General features: G+C 36.5%; 1 protein-coding gene across 1 annotated transcript in view; it reads right to left on the bottom strand.

Moving 5' to 3' along the window:
- The window catches only part of CNTN5 (contactin 5), a 1,356,469-nt gene that overhangs the window by 95,576 nt on the left and 1,239,436 nt on the right, over positions 1-21,457 (bottom strand). The window contains exon 17 of the mRNA XM_054524966.2: positions 8,892-9,050. Coding sequence (XP_054380941.1) covers positions 8,892-9,050 — 159 coding nt within the window. The remainder of the gene's footprint in view (positions 1-8,891; positions 9,051-21,457) is intronic.

Below are 21,457 nucleotides of genomic sequence, written 5' to 3'. Positions count from 1 at the left end.
TACCATTTGACCCAGCAATCCCATAACTGGGTATATACCCAAAGGAATACAAATCATTCTACTATAAAGATACATGCACACATATGTTTATTGCAGCACTATTTACATGAGCAGAGACATGGAACCAACCAAAATGCCCATAAATAATAGACTGGATAAAGGAAATGTGGCACATATACACCATGGGGTATTATGTAGTCATGAGAAAAGAATAAGTTCATGTCCTTTGCCAGGACATGGATGAAACTGGAAGCCATCATCCTCAACAAACTAACACAGGAACAGAAAACCAAACACCACATGTTCTCCCTCATAAGTGGGAACTGAAAAATGAGGACACATGGACACAGGGAGAGAAACAACACACACTGGGGCCTGTCAGGGGATGAGGGGAGGAGAGAACATCAGGACAACCACCTAATGCATGTGGGGCTTAAAACCTAGATGACAGGTTGATAGGCGCAGCAAACCACCATGGCACACATATACCTGTGTAACAAACCTGCACATTCTGCACATGTATCCCAGAACTTAAAGTAAAATAACAATTTAAAAATATTTCTAGCATTCAAATAATATTAGAAAGATAAAGATGCAACTTTACAGTAGGGACTTCTAAAACAAACACAAAAATAACAATTCAAATGCCTAAATCCTCCACACACATGACTATGTATGTTTTTATATATATATATATATATATATATATATATATATATATATATATAAACGTGTATATATATAAACAAAAAGTAAAAACAGGTGAACTGAGAAAGAAAACCATAGGTGAGAATCAGAACATAAGTGTAACTAGCAAAGCATGGATGTAGCAGGTAGAAGATAGGTACTGGATTGCTATGGGCGTAGTATGAGTAGTAAAACACACATGTATTGCAATGTATCCACAAGGAAAACTTCTCCAAAAGTAAGTTGCATGGATAGTGTGGCAAGAGCAAATAGGAAGCATGGCTGTAGGCAAGAGGATGAGTTAGATGAGTGCACAACACCAGATCTGAAGGTGAGGTCATTTCCTGGCTGCAGAGCCAAAGATTTAAGCTTTCACACCAAGAATAAGATTGAAGCACAGGGTTGAAGGTTATAAGAATTTTTGAGTAAATCTGCTCATGTGGTTTAAATGTGTCCTTCCTGAATTAACTACCATACCTAGAAATTCTCCAATTTTGAGGTCTTTAAAGGTATCACAGGGTTATAATGGATCCAGGAATGAGGCTGATATGAGCAATTATCTATAATACAAAATAAATATGTATATATGCATAATAAATATGTTTATAGACACTATAATGATCAAACTGAGGTCTAACTTAATGCAGGAGCCTAAATATCAAAGAAATTCTGAATTAAATTCTGCATATAGATAAACAAATTTTCTCTTTCTGATATTACAATGTTTCATACAAAAACTCAAATTTCATTTACCTACACAATAAAATGAACCACTTTACCCTCATAATACTCTGGTTGAGTTTTAAGATTACTGCGTGCAAATATTTTGCTGATTTCTATATTTAATTTCAAAACAGGTCAGTAGAGGTCATTAGACTTTAAAACAAAAACACAGTTGTTACTCAGTATGGACAATTGCTTCTAAAGATTCTCTTCTGTAGACTTACTGTACACTTTTCAAATACCAATATGTTAAATAAGTGTCTGGTAACTATCCAGTAAGTGTGATTTTACATATCCCTGCTGGACAGCCACATTTGGAGAGATATGGGAAGTTGTAAAATGAAAAGAAAATGATTAGAGATGAAAAAAATTTTTAAATAATGCAACTATAATGCGAACATCCTGGAAGCAGGCATTAAAATGCTGTGCAGTGTAATTTTATATTAGATTTTCTTTTTTTAAATTATACTTTAAGTTCTGGGGTACATGTGCAGAACGTGCAGGTTTGTTACATAGGTATACACATGCCATGGTGGTTTGCTGCACCCATCAACCCATCATCTACATTAGGTATTTCTCCTGATGCTATTCCTCCCCTAGGACCCCACCCCCTGGCAGGCCCCAGTGTGTGAAGTTCCCCTACCTGTGTCCATGTGTTCTCCTTGTTCAACTCCCACTTATGAGTGAGAACATGTGGTGTTTGGTTTTCTGTTCCTGTGTTAGTTTGCTGAGAATGATGGTTTCCAGCTTCATCCATATCCCTGCAAAGGACATGAACTCATCCTTTTTTATGGCTGCGTAGTATTCCATGGCATATATGTGCCACATTTTCTTCATTCAGGCTATCATTGATGGGTATTTGGGTTGGTTCCAAGTCTTTGTTATCGTGAATAGTGCTGCAGTAAACATACATGTTCATGTGTCTTTACAGCACAATGATTTATAATCCTCTGGATATATACCCAGTAATAGGATTGCTGGGTTAAATGATATTTCCGGTTCTATATCCTTGAGGAATCGCCACACTGTCCTCCACAAAGGTTGAACTAATTTACACTTCCACCAACAGTGTAAAAGCGTTCCTATTTCTCCACATCCTCTCCAGCATCTGTTGTTTCCTGACTTTTTAATGATTGCCATTCTAACTGGCAGGAGATGATTTTGTGGTTTTGATTTACATTTCCCTAATGACCAGTGACGAGCTTTTTTTCATACGTTTGTTGGCTGCATAAATGTCTTCTTTTGGAGAAGTGTCTGTTCATATCCTTCGCCCACTTTTTGATGGGGTTGTTTTTTTCTTGTAAATTTGTTTAAGTTCTTTGTAGATTCTGGATATTAGCCCTTTGTCAGATGGATAGATTGCAAAAATTTTCTCCCATTCTGTAGGTTGGCTATTCACTATGATGACAGTTTCTTTCACTATGAGGAAGATCTTTAGTTTAATTAGATCCCATTTGTCAATTTTGACTTTTGTTGCCATTGTTTTTGGTGTTTTAGTCATGAAGTTTTTGCCCATGCCTATGTCCTGAATGGTATTGCCTAGGTTTTCTTCCAGGGTTTTTATGGTTTTAGGTCTTACATTTACGTCTTTAATATATCTTGAGTTAATTTTTGTATAAGGTGTAAGGAAGGGGTCCAGTTGCTGTTTTCTGCATATAGCTAGTCAGTTTTCCCAATACCACTTATTAAATAGGGAATCCTTTCCCCATTTCTTGTTTTTGTCAGGTTTGTCAAAAATCAGATGGTTTTAGATCTGTGGTGTTATTTCGGAGGTCTCTGTTCTGCTCCATTGGTCGTTATCTCTGTTTTGGTACCGGTACCATGCTGTTTTGGTTACTGTAGACTTATAGTAGAGTTTGAGGTCGGGTAGCATGATTCCTCCAGGTTTGTTCTTTTTGCTTAGGATTGTCTTGGCTATGCGGGCTCTTTTTTGGTTCCATATGAAATTTAAAGTAGTTTTTTATAATTCTGTGAAGAAAGTCAATGATAGCTTGATGAGGAGAGCATTGAATCTATTAATTACTTTGGGCAGTATGGCCATTTTCATGATATTGATTTTTCCTATCCAAGAGCATGGAATGTTTTTCCATTTGTTTGTGTCCTCTCTTATTTCCTGGAGCAGTAGTTTGTAGTTCTCTTTGAAGAGGTCCTTCACATCCCTTGTAAGTTCTATTCCTAGGTGTTTTATTCTATTTGTGGCAATTGTGAATGGGAGTTCACTCATGATTTGGCTCTCTGTTTGTCTATTATTGGTATATATGAATGCTTGTAATTTTTGCCCATTGATTTTTGTATCCTGAGAATTTGCTGAAGTTGCTTATCAGCCTAAGGAGGTTTTGGGCTGAGACAATGGGGTTTTCTAAATATACAGTCATGTCATGTGCAAACAGAGACAATTTTACTTCCTCTCTTCCTATTTGAATACCCTTTATTTCTTTCTCTTGCCTGATTGCCCTGTCCAAAACTTCCAATACTATTTTTAATAGAAATGGTGATGGAGGGAATCCTTGTCTTGTGCCACTTTTCAAAGGGGATGCTTCCAGTTTTTGCCCATTTAGTAGGATATTAGCTGTGTGTTTATCCTAAATAACTCTTACTATTTTGAGATATGTTCCATCAGTACCTATTTTATTGAGAGTTTTTAGCATGAAGAGTTGTTGAATTTTATTAAAGTCGTTTTCTGCATCTATTGAGATAATCATGTGGTTTTTGTCATTGATTCTGTTTATGTGATGGATTATGTTTATTGATCTGCATATGTTGAACCAGCCTTGAATCCCAGGGATGAAGCTGACTTGATCATTTTGGATGAGCTTTTTGATGTGCTGCTGGATTTGATTTGCCAGTATTTTATTGAGGATTCTCCCACTGATATTCATCAGAGATATTAGCCTGAAATTTTTTTTGTTGTTGTTGTGCCTCTGCCAGGTTTTGGTATCAGGATGATGTTGGCCTCATAAAATTAGTTAGGGAGGAGTCCCTCTTTCTCTAATGTTTGGAATAGTTTCAGAAGGAATGGTACCAGCTCCTCTTTGTACCTCTGGTAGAAATAGGCTGTGAGTCTGTCTGGTCCTGGGCTTCTTTTGGTTGTTAGGCTATTAACTACTTCCTCAGTTTCAGAGCTTGTTATTGGTTTATTCAGGGATTCAAATTCTTCTTGGTTTATTCTTGGGAGGGTATAGGTGTCCTGGAGTTTATCCATTTCTTCTAGATTTTCTGGTTTATTTGCATAGAGGTGTTTACAGTATTCTCTGATGGTAGTTTGTATTTCTGTGGGATCAGTGGTGATATCCCCTTTATCATTTTTTATTCTGTCTATTTGATTCTTCTCTCTTTTCTTCTTTATTAGTCTGGCTAGTGGTCTATCTATTTTATTAATCTTTTCAAAACACCAGCTCCTGGATTCACTGATTTTTTGAAGGGTTTTTGTTTCTCTATCTCCTTCATTTCTATTGTGGTCTTAGTTATTTCTTGTTTTCTGCTAGCTTTTGAATTTGTTTGCTCTGGCTTCTCTAGTTCTTTTAATTGTGATTTTAGGGTGTTGATTTTAGATCTTTCCCACTTTCTCCAGTGGGCATTTAGTGCTATAAATTTCCTTCTAAACACTGCTTTAGCTGTGTCCCAGAGATTCTAGTATGTTGTCTCTTTGTTCTCATTGATTTCAAAGAACTTATTTATTTCTGCCTTAATTTCATTATTTACCCAGTGGTCATTCAGAAGCAGGTTTTTCAGTTTCCATGTAGTTGTGTGGTTTCGAGTGAGTTTCTCAATCCTGAGTTCTAGTTTGATTGCACTATGGTGTGAGAGACTGTTTGTTATTACTTCCATTATTTTGCATTTGTTGAGGAGTGTTTTACTTCCAATTATGTGGTCAATTTTAGAATAAGTGTGATGTGATCCTGAGAAAAATGTATATTTGTTGATTTGGGGTGGAGAGTTCTGTAGATGTTTATTAGGTCTGCTTGGTCCAGAGCTGAGTTCAAGTCCTGAATATCCTTGTTAATTTTCTATCTTGTTCCTCTGTCTAATATTGACAGTGGGGTGTTAAAGTCTCCCACTATTATTGTGTGGGAGTCTAAGTCTCTTTGTAGGTCTCTAAGGACTTGCTTTATGAATCTGGGTGCTCCTGTATTGGGTGCATATATATTTAGGATAGTTAGCTCTTCTTTTTGCATTGATACCTTTACCATTATGTAATACCCTTCTTTGTCTTTTTTGATCTTTGTTGGTTTAAAGCCAGTTTTATCAGAGACTAGGATTGCAACCCCTGCTTTTTTTTGCTTTTCATTTGCTTGGCAAATCTTTCTCCATCCCTTTATTTTGAGCCTATGTGTGTGTTTACATATGAGATGGGTCTCCTGAATACAGCACACTGATGGGTCTTGACTCTTTATCCAATTTGCCAGTCTGTGTCTTTTAATTGGAGCATTTAGCCCGTTTATATTTAAGGTTAATATTGTTATGTGTGAATTTGATCCTGTCATTATGATGCTAGCTGGTTATTTTGCCTGTTAGTTGATTCAGTTTCTTCATAGTGTCGATGGTGTTTACAATTTGGTATGTTTTTGCAGTGGCTGTATCGGTTTTTCCTTTCCATATCAAGTGCTTCCTTCAGGATCTCCTGTAAGGCAGGCCTGGTGGTGACAACATCTCTCAGCATTTGCTGATCTGTAAAGAATTTTATTTCTCCTTCTCTTATAAAGCTTAGTTCGGCTGGATATGAAATACTGGGTTGAAAATTCTTTCTTTAATAATGTTGAATATTGGCCCCCACTCTCTTGTGGCTTGTAGGGTTTCTGCAGAGAGATCCACTGTTAGACTGATGAGATTCCCTTTGTGGGTAACCCGACCTTTCTCTCTGGCTGCCTATAACATTTTTTCCTTCATTTCAATCTTGGTGAATCTGATGATTATGTGTCTTGGGGTTTCCCTTCTTGAGGAGTATCTTTGTGGTGTTCTCTCTATTTCCTGAATTTGAATGTTGGCCTGTCTTGCTAGGTTGGGGAAGTTCTCCTGGATAATATCCTGAAGAGTGTTTTACAACTTGGTTCCCTTCTCCCTGTCACTTTCAGGTACACCAATCAAACGTATGTTTGGTCTTTTCACATAGTCCCATATTTGTTGGAGGCTTTGTTCATTCCTTTTCATTCTTTTTTCTCTAATCTTGTCTTCACACTTTATTTCATTAAGTTGATCTTCAATTTCTGATATCCTTTCTTCCGCTTGATCGATTTGGCTATTGATACTCGTGTATGCTTCACAAAGTCCTCGTGCTGTGTTTTTCAGCTCCATCAGGTTATTTATGCTCTTCTCTACACTGGTTATTTTAGTTAGTAATTCATCTAACCTTTTTTCAAGGTTCTTAGCTTCCTTGCATTGGGTTAGAACATGCTCCTTTAGCTTGGAGGAGTTTGTTATTACCCACTTTCTGATGCCTACTTCTGTCAATTCGTCATATTCATTCTCCGTCCAGTTTTGTTCCCTTGCTGGCGAGGAGTTGTGATCCTTTGGAGGAGAAGAGGCATTCTGGTTTTTGGAATTTTCAGCCTTTTTGTGCGGTTTTTTTCTTCATCTTCATGGATTTATCTATCTTTGGTCTTTGATGTTGGTGATCTTTGGATGGGGTTTCTGTGGACGTCCTTTTTGTTAATGTTGATGCCATTCCTTGCTGTTTGTTGGTTTTCCTTCTAACAGTCAGATCCCTCTGCTACAGGTCTGCTGGAGTTTGCTGGAGGTCCACTCCAGACCCAGTTTGCCTGGGTATCACCAGCAGAGGGTGCAGGACAGCAAAGATTGCTGTCTGTTTCTTCCTCTGGAAGCTTAGTCCCAGAGGGGCACTTGCCAGATGCCAACTAGAGCTCTCCTTTATGAGGTGTCGGTCACAACTCCCTGCTGGGAGTTGTGTCCCAGTCAGGAGGCACGGGGGTCAGGGACCCACTTGAGGAGGTGGTCTGTCCCTTAGCAGAGCTCGAGCACTGTGCTGAAAGATCTGCTGCTCTCTTCAGAGCTGGCAGGCAGGAACATTTAAGTCTGATGAAGCTGCGCCCACAGCTTCCCCTTCCCCCTGGTGCTCTGTCCCAGGAAGATGGGAGTTTTATCTATAAGCCCCTGACTGGGGCTGTTGCCTTTCTTTCAGAGATGCCCTGCCCAGAGAGGAGCAATCTAGAGAGGCAGTCTGCCTACAGCAGCTTCGCTGAGCTGCAGTGGGTTCTGCTCATTGCAAACTTCCAGGTGGCTTTGTTTACACTGTGAGGGTAAACCCCCTACTCAATCCTCAGTAATGGTGGACACCCCTCCCCCCGACCAAGCTCAGGCATCCCAGGTCAACTTCAGACTGTTGAGAATTTCAAGCCAGTGGATCTTATAGCTTGCTGGGCTCCATGGGGGTGGGATCTGCTGAGCTAGACCACTTGGCTCCCTGGCATCAACCCCCTTTCTAGGGGAGCAAATGGTTCTGTCTCACTGGCATTCCAGGCGCCACTGGGGTATGAAAAAACACTCCTGCAGCTAGCTCAGTGTCTGCCCAAATGGCTGCTCAGTTTTCTGCTTGAAACCCAGGGCTCTAGTACCATAGGCACCTGAGGGAATCTCCTGGTCTGTGGGTTGTGAAGACTCTGGGAAAAGTGTAGTATCTGGGCTGGTGTGCACTGTTCCTCATGGCACAGTCCCTCACAGCTTCCCTTGGCTAGGGGAGGGAGTTCTCTGACCTCTTATGCTTCCTGGGTGAGGCAACGCCCCACCCTGCTTCAGCTTGCCTCCATGGGCTGCAACCACTGTCTAACCAGTCCCAGTGAGATGAGCTTAGTACCTCAGTTGGAAATGCAGAAATCACCCACCTTCTGCATTGATCTCATTGGGAGCTGCAGACCAGAGCTGTTCCTGTTCAGCCATCTTGCCAGCCACTAGATTTTCTTTTTATAAATAAAACAGGTGTATGACTAAAAAGGAGTAGCACAGGGAACTGAGCTAATGAAACTGATCTATATCCTGATTGTCTCAGTGGTTACTTGAGTCTACATAATAAAATTTCATAGAATCTCATATAAGTATACACAAAACAATTGCATATCAAAACTAGTAAGATTCTAGTAAGATCTGAAGCTTAGTTAACATCAATTCACCAACATCATCTCCTGATTTGGTAATCATACTATGGTTATGTAAGATTTTATCATGGCGGGAAGCTGGGGAATGGGTCCACAGGAACTCTACTATTTTTGCAACTTCTATGTGAGTTTAAGGTTATTTCAACAAACAAATAAGCCAACATGATATGGTCCCTCTTTGGGAACTGAAAAGAGGAAAGCAAGGTACCTCGTTCTTCTCAAGTTCATAAAAAGAAGCAAAGAGTTGTCAATATTGTAATAAATAACAAAGAGATTTCAGAATCCAAAAAAGATCCTAGTAAGATCTTAGCCAATATAGCTTATGAGATAGAAGGCAATTCTGGTTATATCTGATGTTGCTTTAGTGCCTCTTACCTGTCTTTACTGTTTGCCAGCCCAGGGAAAATGGGCTGCGAGCTTGAAGGTTGTAGGAGGAGATTGGGCTGTGGTTGTCAGCTGCTGGGCTCCAGGACAGTGTGGCTGTACTTTCGGTGATTTCCTCAACAATTACTATCCCAGGTGGGCCTGGGGGACCTATAGGTCAAAGGCAATGGATAAAGTTAAGCACAAATTATTGTCGGGAGCCATGAGAAATTATATTTCCAATATGTAGCACATCAAACTGTGTAATCATCTTAATGAAATATGAATTTAGTAATTAAAATTGACAAAAAAAGTCATGGATGCAAGTTGGAGTCTAGGATTTCTGAGGGAAACCTGATTGTACATTTGATTTCTTTCTGATACTGTGTGCCCAGAGGCATTTACCAATTAGCATTATATTTTATAGAAAAAGAAAAAAATAATGAGAAACAAACACAAAGATGTGAATGCCAGTATCAAATGCAGCTGCTGAAATCAATCAGTTTACAGAGGCAGCAACAGAAAATGATAGGCAATGCTATCAGAGACAAAAAAAATCTCATCCTTACTAAAATACTACAAGTGGATAGAGCTAATGTTCATGTTCAGAGAACATACAGTGTACAAGCCCTGTGATGTGTACTATCAAGTACACATAGCTTAGACTTTAACAAGGGAGATACAAAAGGTTCTGAAATAATGATAGTATAGACAAGGTAAGGACATATGCCAGACATGATGCATACGTAAAGTTCTATAGGGAGTTCAAAGGAGACTGTGATCTATGATTAGCTTCCTTTTTTTCTTGGTAGGAGTGGGGAGATAGTGAATAAAAGAGGATTAATTCCCTTTTGATTATGAAAGAATGGTATAGAATATTATTGACTAATCTGTCATACTTAAAGATGGACTTCATCTTTAAGAACCAATTATAGTCAGATTTAAGGAGAAATGTGCCATTGTGTTTTTATTTCTAGTGGTGATTTTGAATAGTATTTTAAAAATGCACAAGTATTTATATTTTAGTGGCTACAAAGCAATGCCAGTTCTTCCATTTCATAGTATGGGCAATTAAAGTCACAATAATGCTTTATTTTGAATTTCAAAAACTTAAGTATTTTAAATTTCAAAAACTTAAGTATTTTAAGTATTTTCTGAGTTGGTCTTTATGTAGCAAGTGCTCTCTGGATTTGGTGATTAAGAAACATGAGCTAAACGCTAAGAAATGGTTGCATGCTGAACAGATGGAGGAGTTGGTGAAGACCTTTGAAAAGAGAGTATCAACAACACAGGTTCAGTAAGATGGAGAAAAAGTTTAAAAGCCTAATTGGGGCAAATGACATTTTTAGAAAATAAGGAATGAACTTTTTTTTTTTAACGTGAGTAGAACCACCAGCAGATGCAAGAGACTAAAGATATAGAAGATAGAGACTATTCTATCAGGAAGGTGACCGAAAGTTGGAATTGTGGGCAAAGGTTTATAGGGCAACCTTGAGAAGAAATGACTATTTTTTCCTTTAAGATAAATGAAGGAAGCAAAATAATTAAAGTTTTCGAGATGGTAAGGGGAAACATTGAGAGAACTCATTTTGGAAGGTACTCATTTTTCAAACTTAAGAATATAATACTGTCTACAGAAGTTAGGGTGATTGTGGGAAATTAGATGGGGCCAGAGGATCACAAGAAAGTTTTGGAATAGCACATGATAAAAGTGGAAGGATGCAATGAAGAGAAAACACAAAGATTCTAGAATAGTACTAGAGTTCAAGTTTGGTTAGACGGTATCATTTTGAAGTGAAACTGACCAATTCAGTAAAGATAGGAAAGTCAGGACTCAGACCAGGAAAGCAGTCAGTAGGGTCCATTCAGGCTTGGGAGTTTGTAATTCTGATATTGTTTATCATCAAATATGACAATGCTGTGGGTAACCGTGGAGTCAAGTCAGATGAAGCCAGAATGGGGCTGACAGACTAGAATAAAAGAAAGGAGTCAAGGAGACTGGATTGTTATGGGAGGAAAATATAAGAGTAGGAATTGTGTTGCAAGAGAAAATTGACAGATTTGTGATTTTAGAGGTAGGGTAGTTTTGAGTAAGAAGTTAGTTTTTGTTTATCTAAAGCAAAGTTGAGAATATTATTACAGGGTTTATAAGGTCTAGGATTTATGAAAAAATATGTCTATTGCATTGCCCAATATCAATGTTGAAGCCACTAAAATAGCAACTAAGGATAGAGTAAAGAAAATAAATGAGATCCAGGTGTCGAAGAAGATGTCTAACAAGTTTTTAGACTGTGGTGACAGGAATGTGGAGGAGCATCTACAATACATTATAATGATATAATAGTGAGAAGAATATTAACTATAATAATACTAATAGCTGTGATAATCTCACTGTATTGTACTGTATTAAGGTGCTTACTAAGTGTTTGCAAACATTAAATTGTTCATTTACTTCTTTGTCACTGTGAGGTGGGCATTGTTATCCCCATTTCATAGAGGAGGTAATGGAATCTCAAAGAGATTACTTAGTTAATAAATAATAATAAATTATTTAGTCAATAACCTTATTATATGTTAAGTTTTATGGTAGGCACTGGGTACCAGAGAGTTCATTCTAATGAGAAGTTATTTGCTCAAATCACTCTGCTAGGGAACAGCACAGCTGAGATTTAAATTTGGATGTGATTGTAAATCCTAATTTGTGGAAGGAAGCAAGGAGTACAGAGACCTTTACTGTTTTCACTGTTAATTTAGAAAGTATCTTCAACTGAAGAAAGAAAGAGAAAAACTATGTGTTAGGGAACACATACAGCCACACTTTATGTGGTAGAGATAGAGATGGCATTTGAAGAAAGCATTAATCACTTTGAGTCTGCCTGTGTGTAAGGTGGCCACTATCGCTTCCTTTACTCCCTGAACATGCAAGCCATTCTGCCATTGAACGGTGGAGTCAATTTTTTCACCTCCTTAAATCTGAGCTGGCCTGTGACTGTTTGACCCAGTAGACAATGGTAGAAATGACTGTGTATGAATTTTGAGTTGAGGTTAAGCTTTGCATCTTTACCACAGGTTTCCTGGAATGCTTTTTATAGGAAAAGACAGTTGTCAGTCCAATTACATGGAAATTGCCATTCTGTGAAGAAGTCCAAGTTAGCCATTTAGAGAGGTCTGTGGAGAGAGAGATACAACTTGCGTCCAGCTATTCTAGCCATCCAAGCCCAGGCACCAGACATGTCAGTGAAGAGGCCTTCGGATCAGACCTCATTAGGGAAAGAACAGTCTCTTCAATAAATGGTTCTGGAAAAATTGGATGTTCACATGCAGATGAATGAAACTAGACTTCCCACCCCTCACCTCATACAAAAATCAATTCAAAATGTATCAAAGAGCTAACTGTAAGACCAGAAACAATAAAACTACCAGAAAAAAATATAGAGGAAGTGCTTCAGGACCTTGGTTTTGGAAAAGATTTTATGAATAAGATCTCAAAAGCACAGGCAACAAAAGCAAAAATAAACAAATAGGATTATACCAAACTAAAAAGCTCCTCACAGCAAATGAAATAATCAACAGAATGAAAGGACAACTTGCAGAATGGAAGAAAATATTTGCAGACTATTCACGTGAAAGGGGATTAATATCCAGAATACACAAGGAACTCAAACATCTCAACAGCAAATAGACAAACAATGCTATTAAAAACCAGTCATATCTGAAAAGACATTTATTAAAAGAAGACACACAAATGACCAACAAAATATGAAAGAAATGGTCACCATCACTGATAATCAGGGAAATGCACATCAAAACCACCGTGAAGTATCATCTCACCCCAGTTAGGATGGCTATCATCAAAAGAACAAAAAAAATGATTGCTGGTGAGAATGTGGAGAGAAAAGAAGTCTGACACACTGTTGGTGGGAACTTAAACTAGTACAGCCACTATGGAGAACAATACAGAGGATCCTCAAAAAACTACAAAGAGAACTGCCATGTGATCCAGCAATCCCACTATTGTGCATTTATCCAAAGAAAAGGAAGTCAGTATATCAGAGACATCTTTACCCTTATGTTTATTGCAGCATTATTCACAATAGCCAAGATATGGAATCAACCTAGGAGTCCAACAACAGATGAATGGATAAAGAAAATATGATATATATACACCACGGAATACTATTCAGCCATAAAAAGAATGTAATTCTGTCATTTGTGGCAACATGGATGGAACTGGAGGACATTATGTTAAGTGAAATAAGCCAGGAAGAGAAAGTTAAACACCATATGTTCTCAGTTATATGTGAAAGCTAAAAAAAAAGGATCTCATAGAAGTAGAAGGGACAGAGGACACTAGAAGCTGGGAAGGGAAAGGGGGAGAATAGCATAGGGAGAGATTTGTTAAAGGATGCAAAAGTACAGCCAGACAGAAGGAATAAGTTCTAGGACTATAGACCACTGTAGGATGACTATAGTTAACAATATCCATAGTTTTAAATAGTAATAATGAGGATATTGAATGTTCCCAACACAAAGAAATGATAAATGTTTTAGATGATGAATATGCTAATTACCTTGATCTGATCACTGTACAGTATATGTACCAAAGCATCACTATGTACTTCCTGAATACATACAATTATTTGTGAATTAAAAATAAACAAAAGAAGCTTTCAGATGACTCCAGCTTCAGCCAGCATCTACATGAGAAAATCGAGCAAGAATTGCCTGGCCTGTCAGCTGCTAAAATCATGATAGAAAATAACAGATTGATGTTTTAAGCTAATAAGTTTTGGGGCAGCAATGGCTAACTGGAACTTGCCTAAAGAGTGTTTTCATCAGTATGACACTCTGTCAGGAGGACCCTCAAATATTATGAAAAAGACTTGAAATTTAGCTAATGTGTCCATATAGGAATAATTGCCAACAAACTCATTTACTAAGCTCTTCTATGTTGTTACATTTATTCTGTTTCATTCCCTCCATTCTGTTTATTCATCTCTTCGAAGAGCATTTAACAACCGCCTATGCGCAAGGCTCAGTGGGAAACACTGTGGAACACAACTCTGTTAATTTAAATAAAATTATTTGCCTGTCTGAGTATTAAAGTTCTATGAAAATGTTTAAATTAGCCCTCTTAAAGAAGGGTATATTGCTTTCATAATAGGTAATAATCGAAATAATTTTTAAACTTTCAGCTGGAACAAAATATATAATTTACAACATAATAAATCCTCTTTATTCTTTTTGATATTTGTCTATTTGCCCAAATATGGTTCTTAGAAAATAATTAGTGAGAGGGACAAAGATTTATACAACCAAGGTGCTGATTGTGGCTGTGTAATTATTTATAATTATAAACCATTGTAAACAACAAATTGCCCAATAATCATGTAATGTTTAAATTCTAAATTCTCATAATGAAATATTAGGCAGCCGTTAAACTGCCTATTTATTCTTCTGTAACTTCCACTTGTCTGAACATCCAACATGGTGCTTGACATACATTTAGACCCTCAATAAATATTTGTAGAGGGAAAGATGAAGAAAGGGAAAAAAAGAAAGAAAAATAAATGAAGGAAGAAAGGATAGAGGAGTTGTATTTTGAGTGTGGAATGTTGTATAGCAATTAACAAGTAAAAGGATGTTTTAAAATATGATAATTATATTAGATGGAGATGCAATTTAAGTTTCATTTTTGTTAAATCAAAATATATTTGGGTTAACAGGGTTTTTTTCATCCAAGTTTAGAGCAGTAATAAAAATGACAGACTAGCTTCATGAATGAAGAAAATAATCCTTTCATATGATTTAATAATAAGGATCATCCTTATTAGAAACTGAGAGCATTATAGCCTATGGACAGCTAACTTTTCTAAATGATGGTAAATCTGAAATACTTTTATGAATATATTAACATACAGATATTCCGAATAATTGGCAGTGTGATTTACCTTCTAAGAGAGATAAAATAAAATTTTAAGCATAAAAAGGTGAAAACAAGATTTACTGTTATAATATTAGAATTGGCTTATCAATGCTTTATTTCTGAAAAAATATTTTTATACATCATATTCTGAATGCTGCCTGGCATAAGCTTCTTGTATATATTTAGGAGCCAATTACATCAACCTATTAATATAGTCAGTATCTTTGTTTTTTAAGGCCTGTTAATGATTCTCCTTTTGCTATTTTTTGACTTTTTAAAATAAATCAGGGAGGAAAGGTTCTCCTAAAAGGCTTTTTCAGCTAATTTACATAAGGCATTGTTGAAGATAGATTAATAAGCAAACGTCTCAGTGATGACAAATGTGTGACAGTCCAGATGATATACAAATGCCACTCATTTAGTAGAAATCTCATTAAATTTTATACTTGGTTATAATGATTCAGTGTCAAATGGCCAGTAATCTGACAAGTATTTTTTCCTCCTCAGGGACAATGCTATTATAAAGGAGCACTAAATTAAATACTGTATTTGGAAATAGTCAGTTTTGAAAAATGGGCAGAGTGTGTTCATTTCTTCGTGGTGAGGACTGCTGAGCAAATGACAAACCAAAAGCCCTGAGCAGAAGCCATGTTCTCATGGATTCAATCTAGCCTCAATCAAGGGTTCCCCAGCATTGCAGACTGATACCAGATCAACTCTTTCTGTTGATTTAATGTTCAGTCAGAAAATCTTCCTTCGAGAAGCAATTGTCTTTTAAAGCTGAAAAGTGAATAAAATGTATATGTGTACATATATATATATCTCCTTGGAATCTTTAAGGCTCTTACTATAATACTGGTAATATGAAATAAAGACCTACAATTTCATATACTAATTCAGCAGTGTTACAGAGTCATAGAGTTTTTAAATTAATTGGAGTCATCTAGTTCGACCATATTATTTTTCAGATGAGGAAGTAGTACTTGAAAGTGGAAAATTCCTCCCTCAGAAACAGAGGCAAAAAGTCTTCCTGCTTTGAAGGTAAAATTATTGAAGCAGGAACAGGCTTTAGTCTTGATAACTGGTCAAATTTGTCCAATTATGATAAATTCATGTGCTAATAAACAGAAAGTTGTGTATTGACTTCTTGTGAAATTATTGCTCATTCTCCTTGTAGACAGCAACTAGTGGTGCCAGGCTGTAGAGTCCTTATGGTGTGACTGTTCAGTCCTTCATGAGGAGTGCTTCTTAGAGCCTCTGCACAATGCTAAGATGAAATCTCTGTGCCAAGCAACTTTTCTGGCTTTTTCTCACATAGATAACATCACATTTTCTGTGAAATTCTGAGACTTGCTGATTCAACAAATACACCTATTGTTATACATTACTGTTTGCTTTATACATCTATTGTTTGTTTTCATTTTTATTTGATTTTAAGGACTTTCCTGCTTTTTCATTTTTCTCTTTTTCTTTTTTTAGAGACATGGTCTCATTCTGTTGCCCAGGTTGGAGTGCAGTGGCATGATTGTAGCTCACTCTTGCCTTGACCTCCTGGACTCAAGCGATCCTCCTGCCTCAGCCACCTGAGTAGCTAGGGACACAGGTGCATGCTACCATGCCCAGCTAATTTTTTAATTTTTTTATAGAGATGGGGTCTCTCTAGGTTGACCAGTGTGGTCTCAAACTCCTGGCCTCAAGCAATCCAAACCTTGGCCTCTCAAAGTGCTGGGATTACAGGCACGAGCCACCCTACCTGACCCCTGTTGTTTCTCCTATATAGTAGTTTTTAGTGAAAAGTTAAACTTGCTGGTATTCAAAACATTAAACAAGTCTTTGTTTTAAATCATTTAAAATTAAAGTGAGAATTTTGATCCCAAATATGCTCGTTATCCAATTGTTTTATTTTTAACCCTATAAATACTGTTTGAGGACAGACACTTCCAAACACATGCAGGAATATGCTCTGGAAAAAAGGGAAGCAGGCATGGCAATCAATCATGGAAGCAATGTCCTAAACACATCCTAATACCAAGTGAAAAAGAGGTTTAGCTACTGTCTGGAAGATTAGATTAATGCAGAGAGATAAATTGAAAAACTCAGGCCATGGTGACTAATTCTTATTTTTATCATGCGGTTTACTCATCTACAATGAACCTTCCAGTACAAAGGACCAGTTTGTGTTGACTCAATGGAAAAGGATATGTAGAAATAGTCATGAGAAAATATTTCAATAAAAAATAATATTTAATAATGTGAGTAGACTTTTCATAGTACATTAGCTATTAATACCTGCAAAGCTGATGTATTCACCTTTATAATAAAGTTATGAAGAATTATGGTATACCCTTATTTAGGAAGTATGGTATTATTGATAGAATATTTATTTTTATACAAGATGATGTCTCCTGATATACTCTTGACATCCCGGGCTGGCAGAGTTCAACTTCATGTGGGATTGGGTCATTCCTTCTTTACCTTCTCCTCAGATACTTTCTGACCATCATTATGTTACTCATGAAGCCTGGAGGGCTTTCTTACATTTGTTTGCTATTTACTAATCTAATCTAAGTGACCTTTTCCTACTGTTTTCAGTCTCATGAGAGTAACCAACCCTTTATACCAGGGGTAGTCAAGAATGGAAATGAGAAACAAACAGTTCTACTTTCCTTTTTTTCCAAAAGCAATTTTGCTTTCAATTAATTTGATCAAGCTCAACTTTTATTATCTGTCTATTCATCTGTTACCATCATCATTATCTATCCTTCTACCCATTCCTGTATCTAATCTATCACCCACATAACCTGATTCCTCGGCATGAAACTCCTGTCCCTCCTTACTTTGCCTATTTAACACCTATTTAGGCTTCACATTTTGAATCTTTGCTCAGGCTTCACTTGGAGCAGACTTCTCTGACTGTCTTGCCTAAGTAAAATTCCTGTATTGCATACATTCATAGTACCATGTACCTCTCATTCATACAGTAGTTGAAATCACAGTGAAAACTTTCTATTTATTTGTGTGACTATTTTACTAGTAGTGGCTTTCCTCTTCAGATTTTAGGTACAGGAAGGCTGGAATTGTGCTTGTATTTTTTTCTCACTATTGTATTCCCAGGGCCTAGGGGACAGTGCATGGCACATAGTATGTTATGAAATAGATTTGTAATAAGTCATTGAATTAATAATTTTTATTAGCTTAACAGATTAGTGTAGTCGTTGACTTAATTTTTATACATGTTTTTACTTTGGGCCAATCAAAATCTGAGAAAAAGTAATACATCTTTACAAAATTACAGCATTATTCTGAAAGAAGACTCTAAATTTATGTTAAAAATAGGATTATATTATGCTGCTTTCTCAAATTTGTTAAATGTTACTAATTAGATATCCACCTTTCTATGCTGTTTTCCTAAACAAAAATGAATAGACTCTTAGTAACTTTCAAAATGTGATGAGCAACAGAATTTCTGATATGTTTTAAAAAAAGAATGTAAATTTTATGAGCTGTACCCAAGAGCTACTGAATTTCAACTTCTATGACTAGAGCCCCAGGATTTGTATTTTGTACAAGATGCCTAGAAAATGTTTATGTACTCTATATTTCAAGAAAAAATGATCTAAAGAAAAGAGATTTGGACAAAGAGTCAAAATAATTTTATTCAGTACTATTTCATGCAAAAGGTTTAACAAAATTTCTGAACCTCATTAAGTCCCAGTTTCCTTGCATTTTATAAAGAGAATGATAATGTCAACCTTATATCATTATTGTGAAAAATACGTAGGGTAATGTATGTACAAAGTACTTTCTAAATGACAAATACTATTTTAGCACTGATTGGGCCTCTCACTAGTCTGTAACTTTGACAATATCAATCTCAAACTGCTCCCTTTTTTTAAATCAATGAAAACAAGAACGCATGTATCACATTTGATTTTAGCAAAATAAATGAGAAAATATATGAAACATTCAAAAAGGAAGAAATTTACTATCATTGGAATATTCAATAATCTCTACCATCTGGGGAGCTGATAATGGAATAGGGGGAAAATACTGAAATAACAATGACTTAATGCTCATCTATCAAGTAGAAGGCATTGCGCCAAGTGTTACATATTTTCTGTCTAATTTTTATAGTTAATTTGGTACTGATACCCCTTTTCCAAAAATGAAAAGCAAAGCCTCAGAAAGTTCAGATAACTCACCTAAGGTAATGTCAAACAACATTCCTTAAGTGGCTCTGGGGTTTTATTCTGATTCTTATTTGCATATGAATATGAGCTTTAACTCCATGATATTCATTACTACATAAAACTACTTTACATAATTCAGCACAGACAGGACGTGTAGATATCAGAAGATTAAAAATTATGAGCAGGGGCAAATAATTTTTTTATTGATTGAAAATGAATTTTGAGGTAGCTTTTCTACCTCTGCATGCTACAGATAAAGTAGACTTTGTGGTTGACTCCCTAATATTCACTCTACTTGTCTCAGTGTGGTATAAGGAATTAACCCCTCTGTCTCATCCTCATTATATGAATGGCCTTGATTAGCCTATATCAGTCCTGCCAATTTCATGTGCCCCTGCTAAGGAATGGTTCAGGAAGCTAGGCCTAAGCCAATCAGATCACGGCAATCTTCTTGTGACAGAGACTTGTTCAGGAGTAAGCACATTCTCTAAAATGGTATAACCAGATGGTACGATGCATGTTTGTATGAAGTTTGGGAGAGATACACTAGCTCATTCTCCTGTTGTATGTGAACAAGAAAGATTTAGCCTCTGTTATTCCTGGAAGTCAATCTGTGATTACAGTGGAAACCAGCCTTAGTGTAGGGCCAAAATTGTAGATGATGGAGTGGAGAGACAAAACAAACCTGTGGGCCCTTGCTTAAAAAGTTGAGCCACTAGATTAATCAATCAAAACACCTGCTTAACTTCCTGTCATGAAAATCAGTGGATTTCTTTATTAAGTCAATTTGAGTTAGGCTTTATATTATCTACAAGTGGACACATTCTAAGATATAAAGGATAACTGAGAAATCCTTTAGTTTATAAAGGATTAAAAGTAGTAATTTCTTATATTTGCTAAGACTGGTTATATTAGCATAAGTAACCTGAAAAAAAGATCTCCAGTTATCTAATTATTCCAAATAAATCCATTAGAATTTAAAAGTGACAAATCAACTGGGAAAACTGACAGAAAAGCTGGCCGAAGCAAACAGCCAGATAGGTAAACACAATATGCAGTAAAATTTCTTAAATGATTGAAAATTTTCCTATAGGATAATGAAATTATCACTTTTAGATAGACATTTGGGACTTATTAAAGATGTCCTATTATAGCAATATATTCCTATGACCACAAAGTTCAACAAAGTATTGGAAATCAGAAAAAGAATTTTAGAGCAAAAAATTTTAGAGCATTCCCATTTCACAAATCATGACTGAATATTTTGTGTGCTCCCCACTGCTACCTTCATTTTAAAAAAGGCCTAAAAGGATTGTAGGAACTATCATGTGAAGATAGAAATAAAAAGTTAAACTTGAAAGTTTTGAAAGATGAAGGCTGGACTTTTTTTGGTTGGTAAGCTATTGATTATTGCCACAATTTCAGCTCCTGTTATTGGTCTATTCAGAGATTCAACTTCTTCCTGGTTTAGTCTTGGGAGGGTGTATGTGTTGAGGAATTTATCTATTTCTTCTAGATTTTCTAGTTTATTCGCGTAGAGGTGTTTGTAATATTCTCTGATGGTAGTTTGTATTTCTGTGAGATCGGTGGTGATATCCCCTTTATCATTTTTTATTGCATCTATTTGATTCTTCTCTCTTTTTTTCTTTATTAGTCTTGCTAGCGGTCTATCAATTTTGTTGATCCTTTCAAAAAACCAGCTCCTGGATTCATTGATTTTTTGAAGGGTTTTTTGTGTCTCTATTTCCTTCAGTTCTGCTCTGATTTTAGTTATTTCTTGCCTTCTGCTAGCTTTTGAATGTGTTTGCTCTTGCTTTTCTAGTTCTTTTAATTGTGATGTTAGGGTGTCAATTTTGGATCTTTCCTGCTTTCTCTTGTGGGCATTTAGTGCTATAAATTTCCCTCTACACACTGCTTTGAATGCATCCCAGAGATTCTGGTATGTTGTGTCTTGGTTCTCGTTGGTTTCAAAGAACATCTTTATTTCTGCCTTCATTTCGTTATGTACCCAGTAGTCATTCAGGAACAGGTTGTTCAGTTTCCATGTAGTTGAGCGGTTTTGAGTGAGTTTCTTAATCCTGAGTTCTAGCTTGATTGCACTGTGATCTGAGAGATAGTTTGTTATAATTTCTGTTGTTTTACATTTATTGAGGAGAGCTTTACTTCCAAGTATACGGTCAGTTTTGGAATACGTGTGGTGTGGTGCTGAAAAAAATGTATATTCTGTTTATTTGGGGTGGAGAGTTCTGTAGATGTCTATTAGGTCTGCTTGGTGCAGAGGTGAGTTCAATTCCTGGGTATCCTTGTTGACTTTTTGTCTCGTTGATCTGTCTAATGTTGACAGTGGGGTATTAAAGTCTCCCATTATTAATGTGTGGGAGTCTAAGTCTCTTTGTAGGTCACTCAGAACTTGCTTTATGAATCTGGGTGCTCCTGTATTGGGTGCATATATATTTAGGATA

The sequence above is a fragment of the Pongo abelii genome, chromosome 9 (genome assembly GCF_028885655.2).
Source record: "Pongo abelii isolate AG06213 chromosome 9, NHGRI_mPonAbe1-v2.0_pri, whole genome shotgun sequence".
Taxonomy (NCBI): domain Eukaryota; kingdom Metazoa; phylum Chordata; class Mammalia; order Primates; family Hominidae; genus Pongo; species Pongo abelii.
Note: the sequence above shows the minus strand (reverse complement) of the source record. Positions and strands in the feature narration are given on the sequence as shown.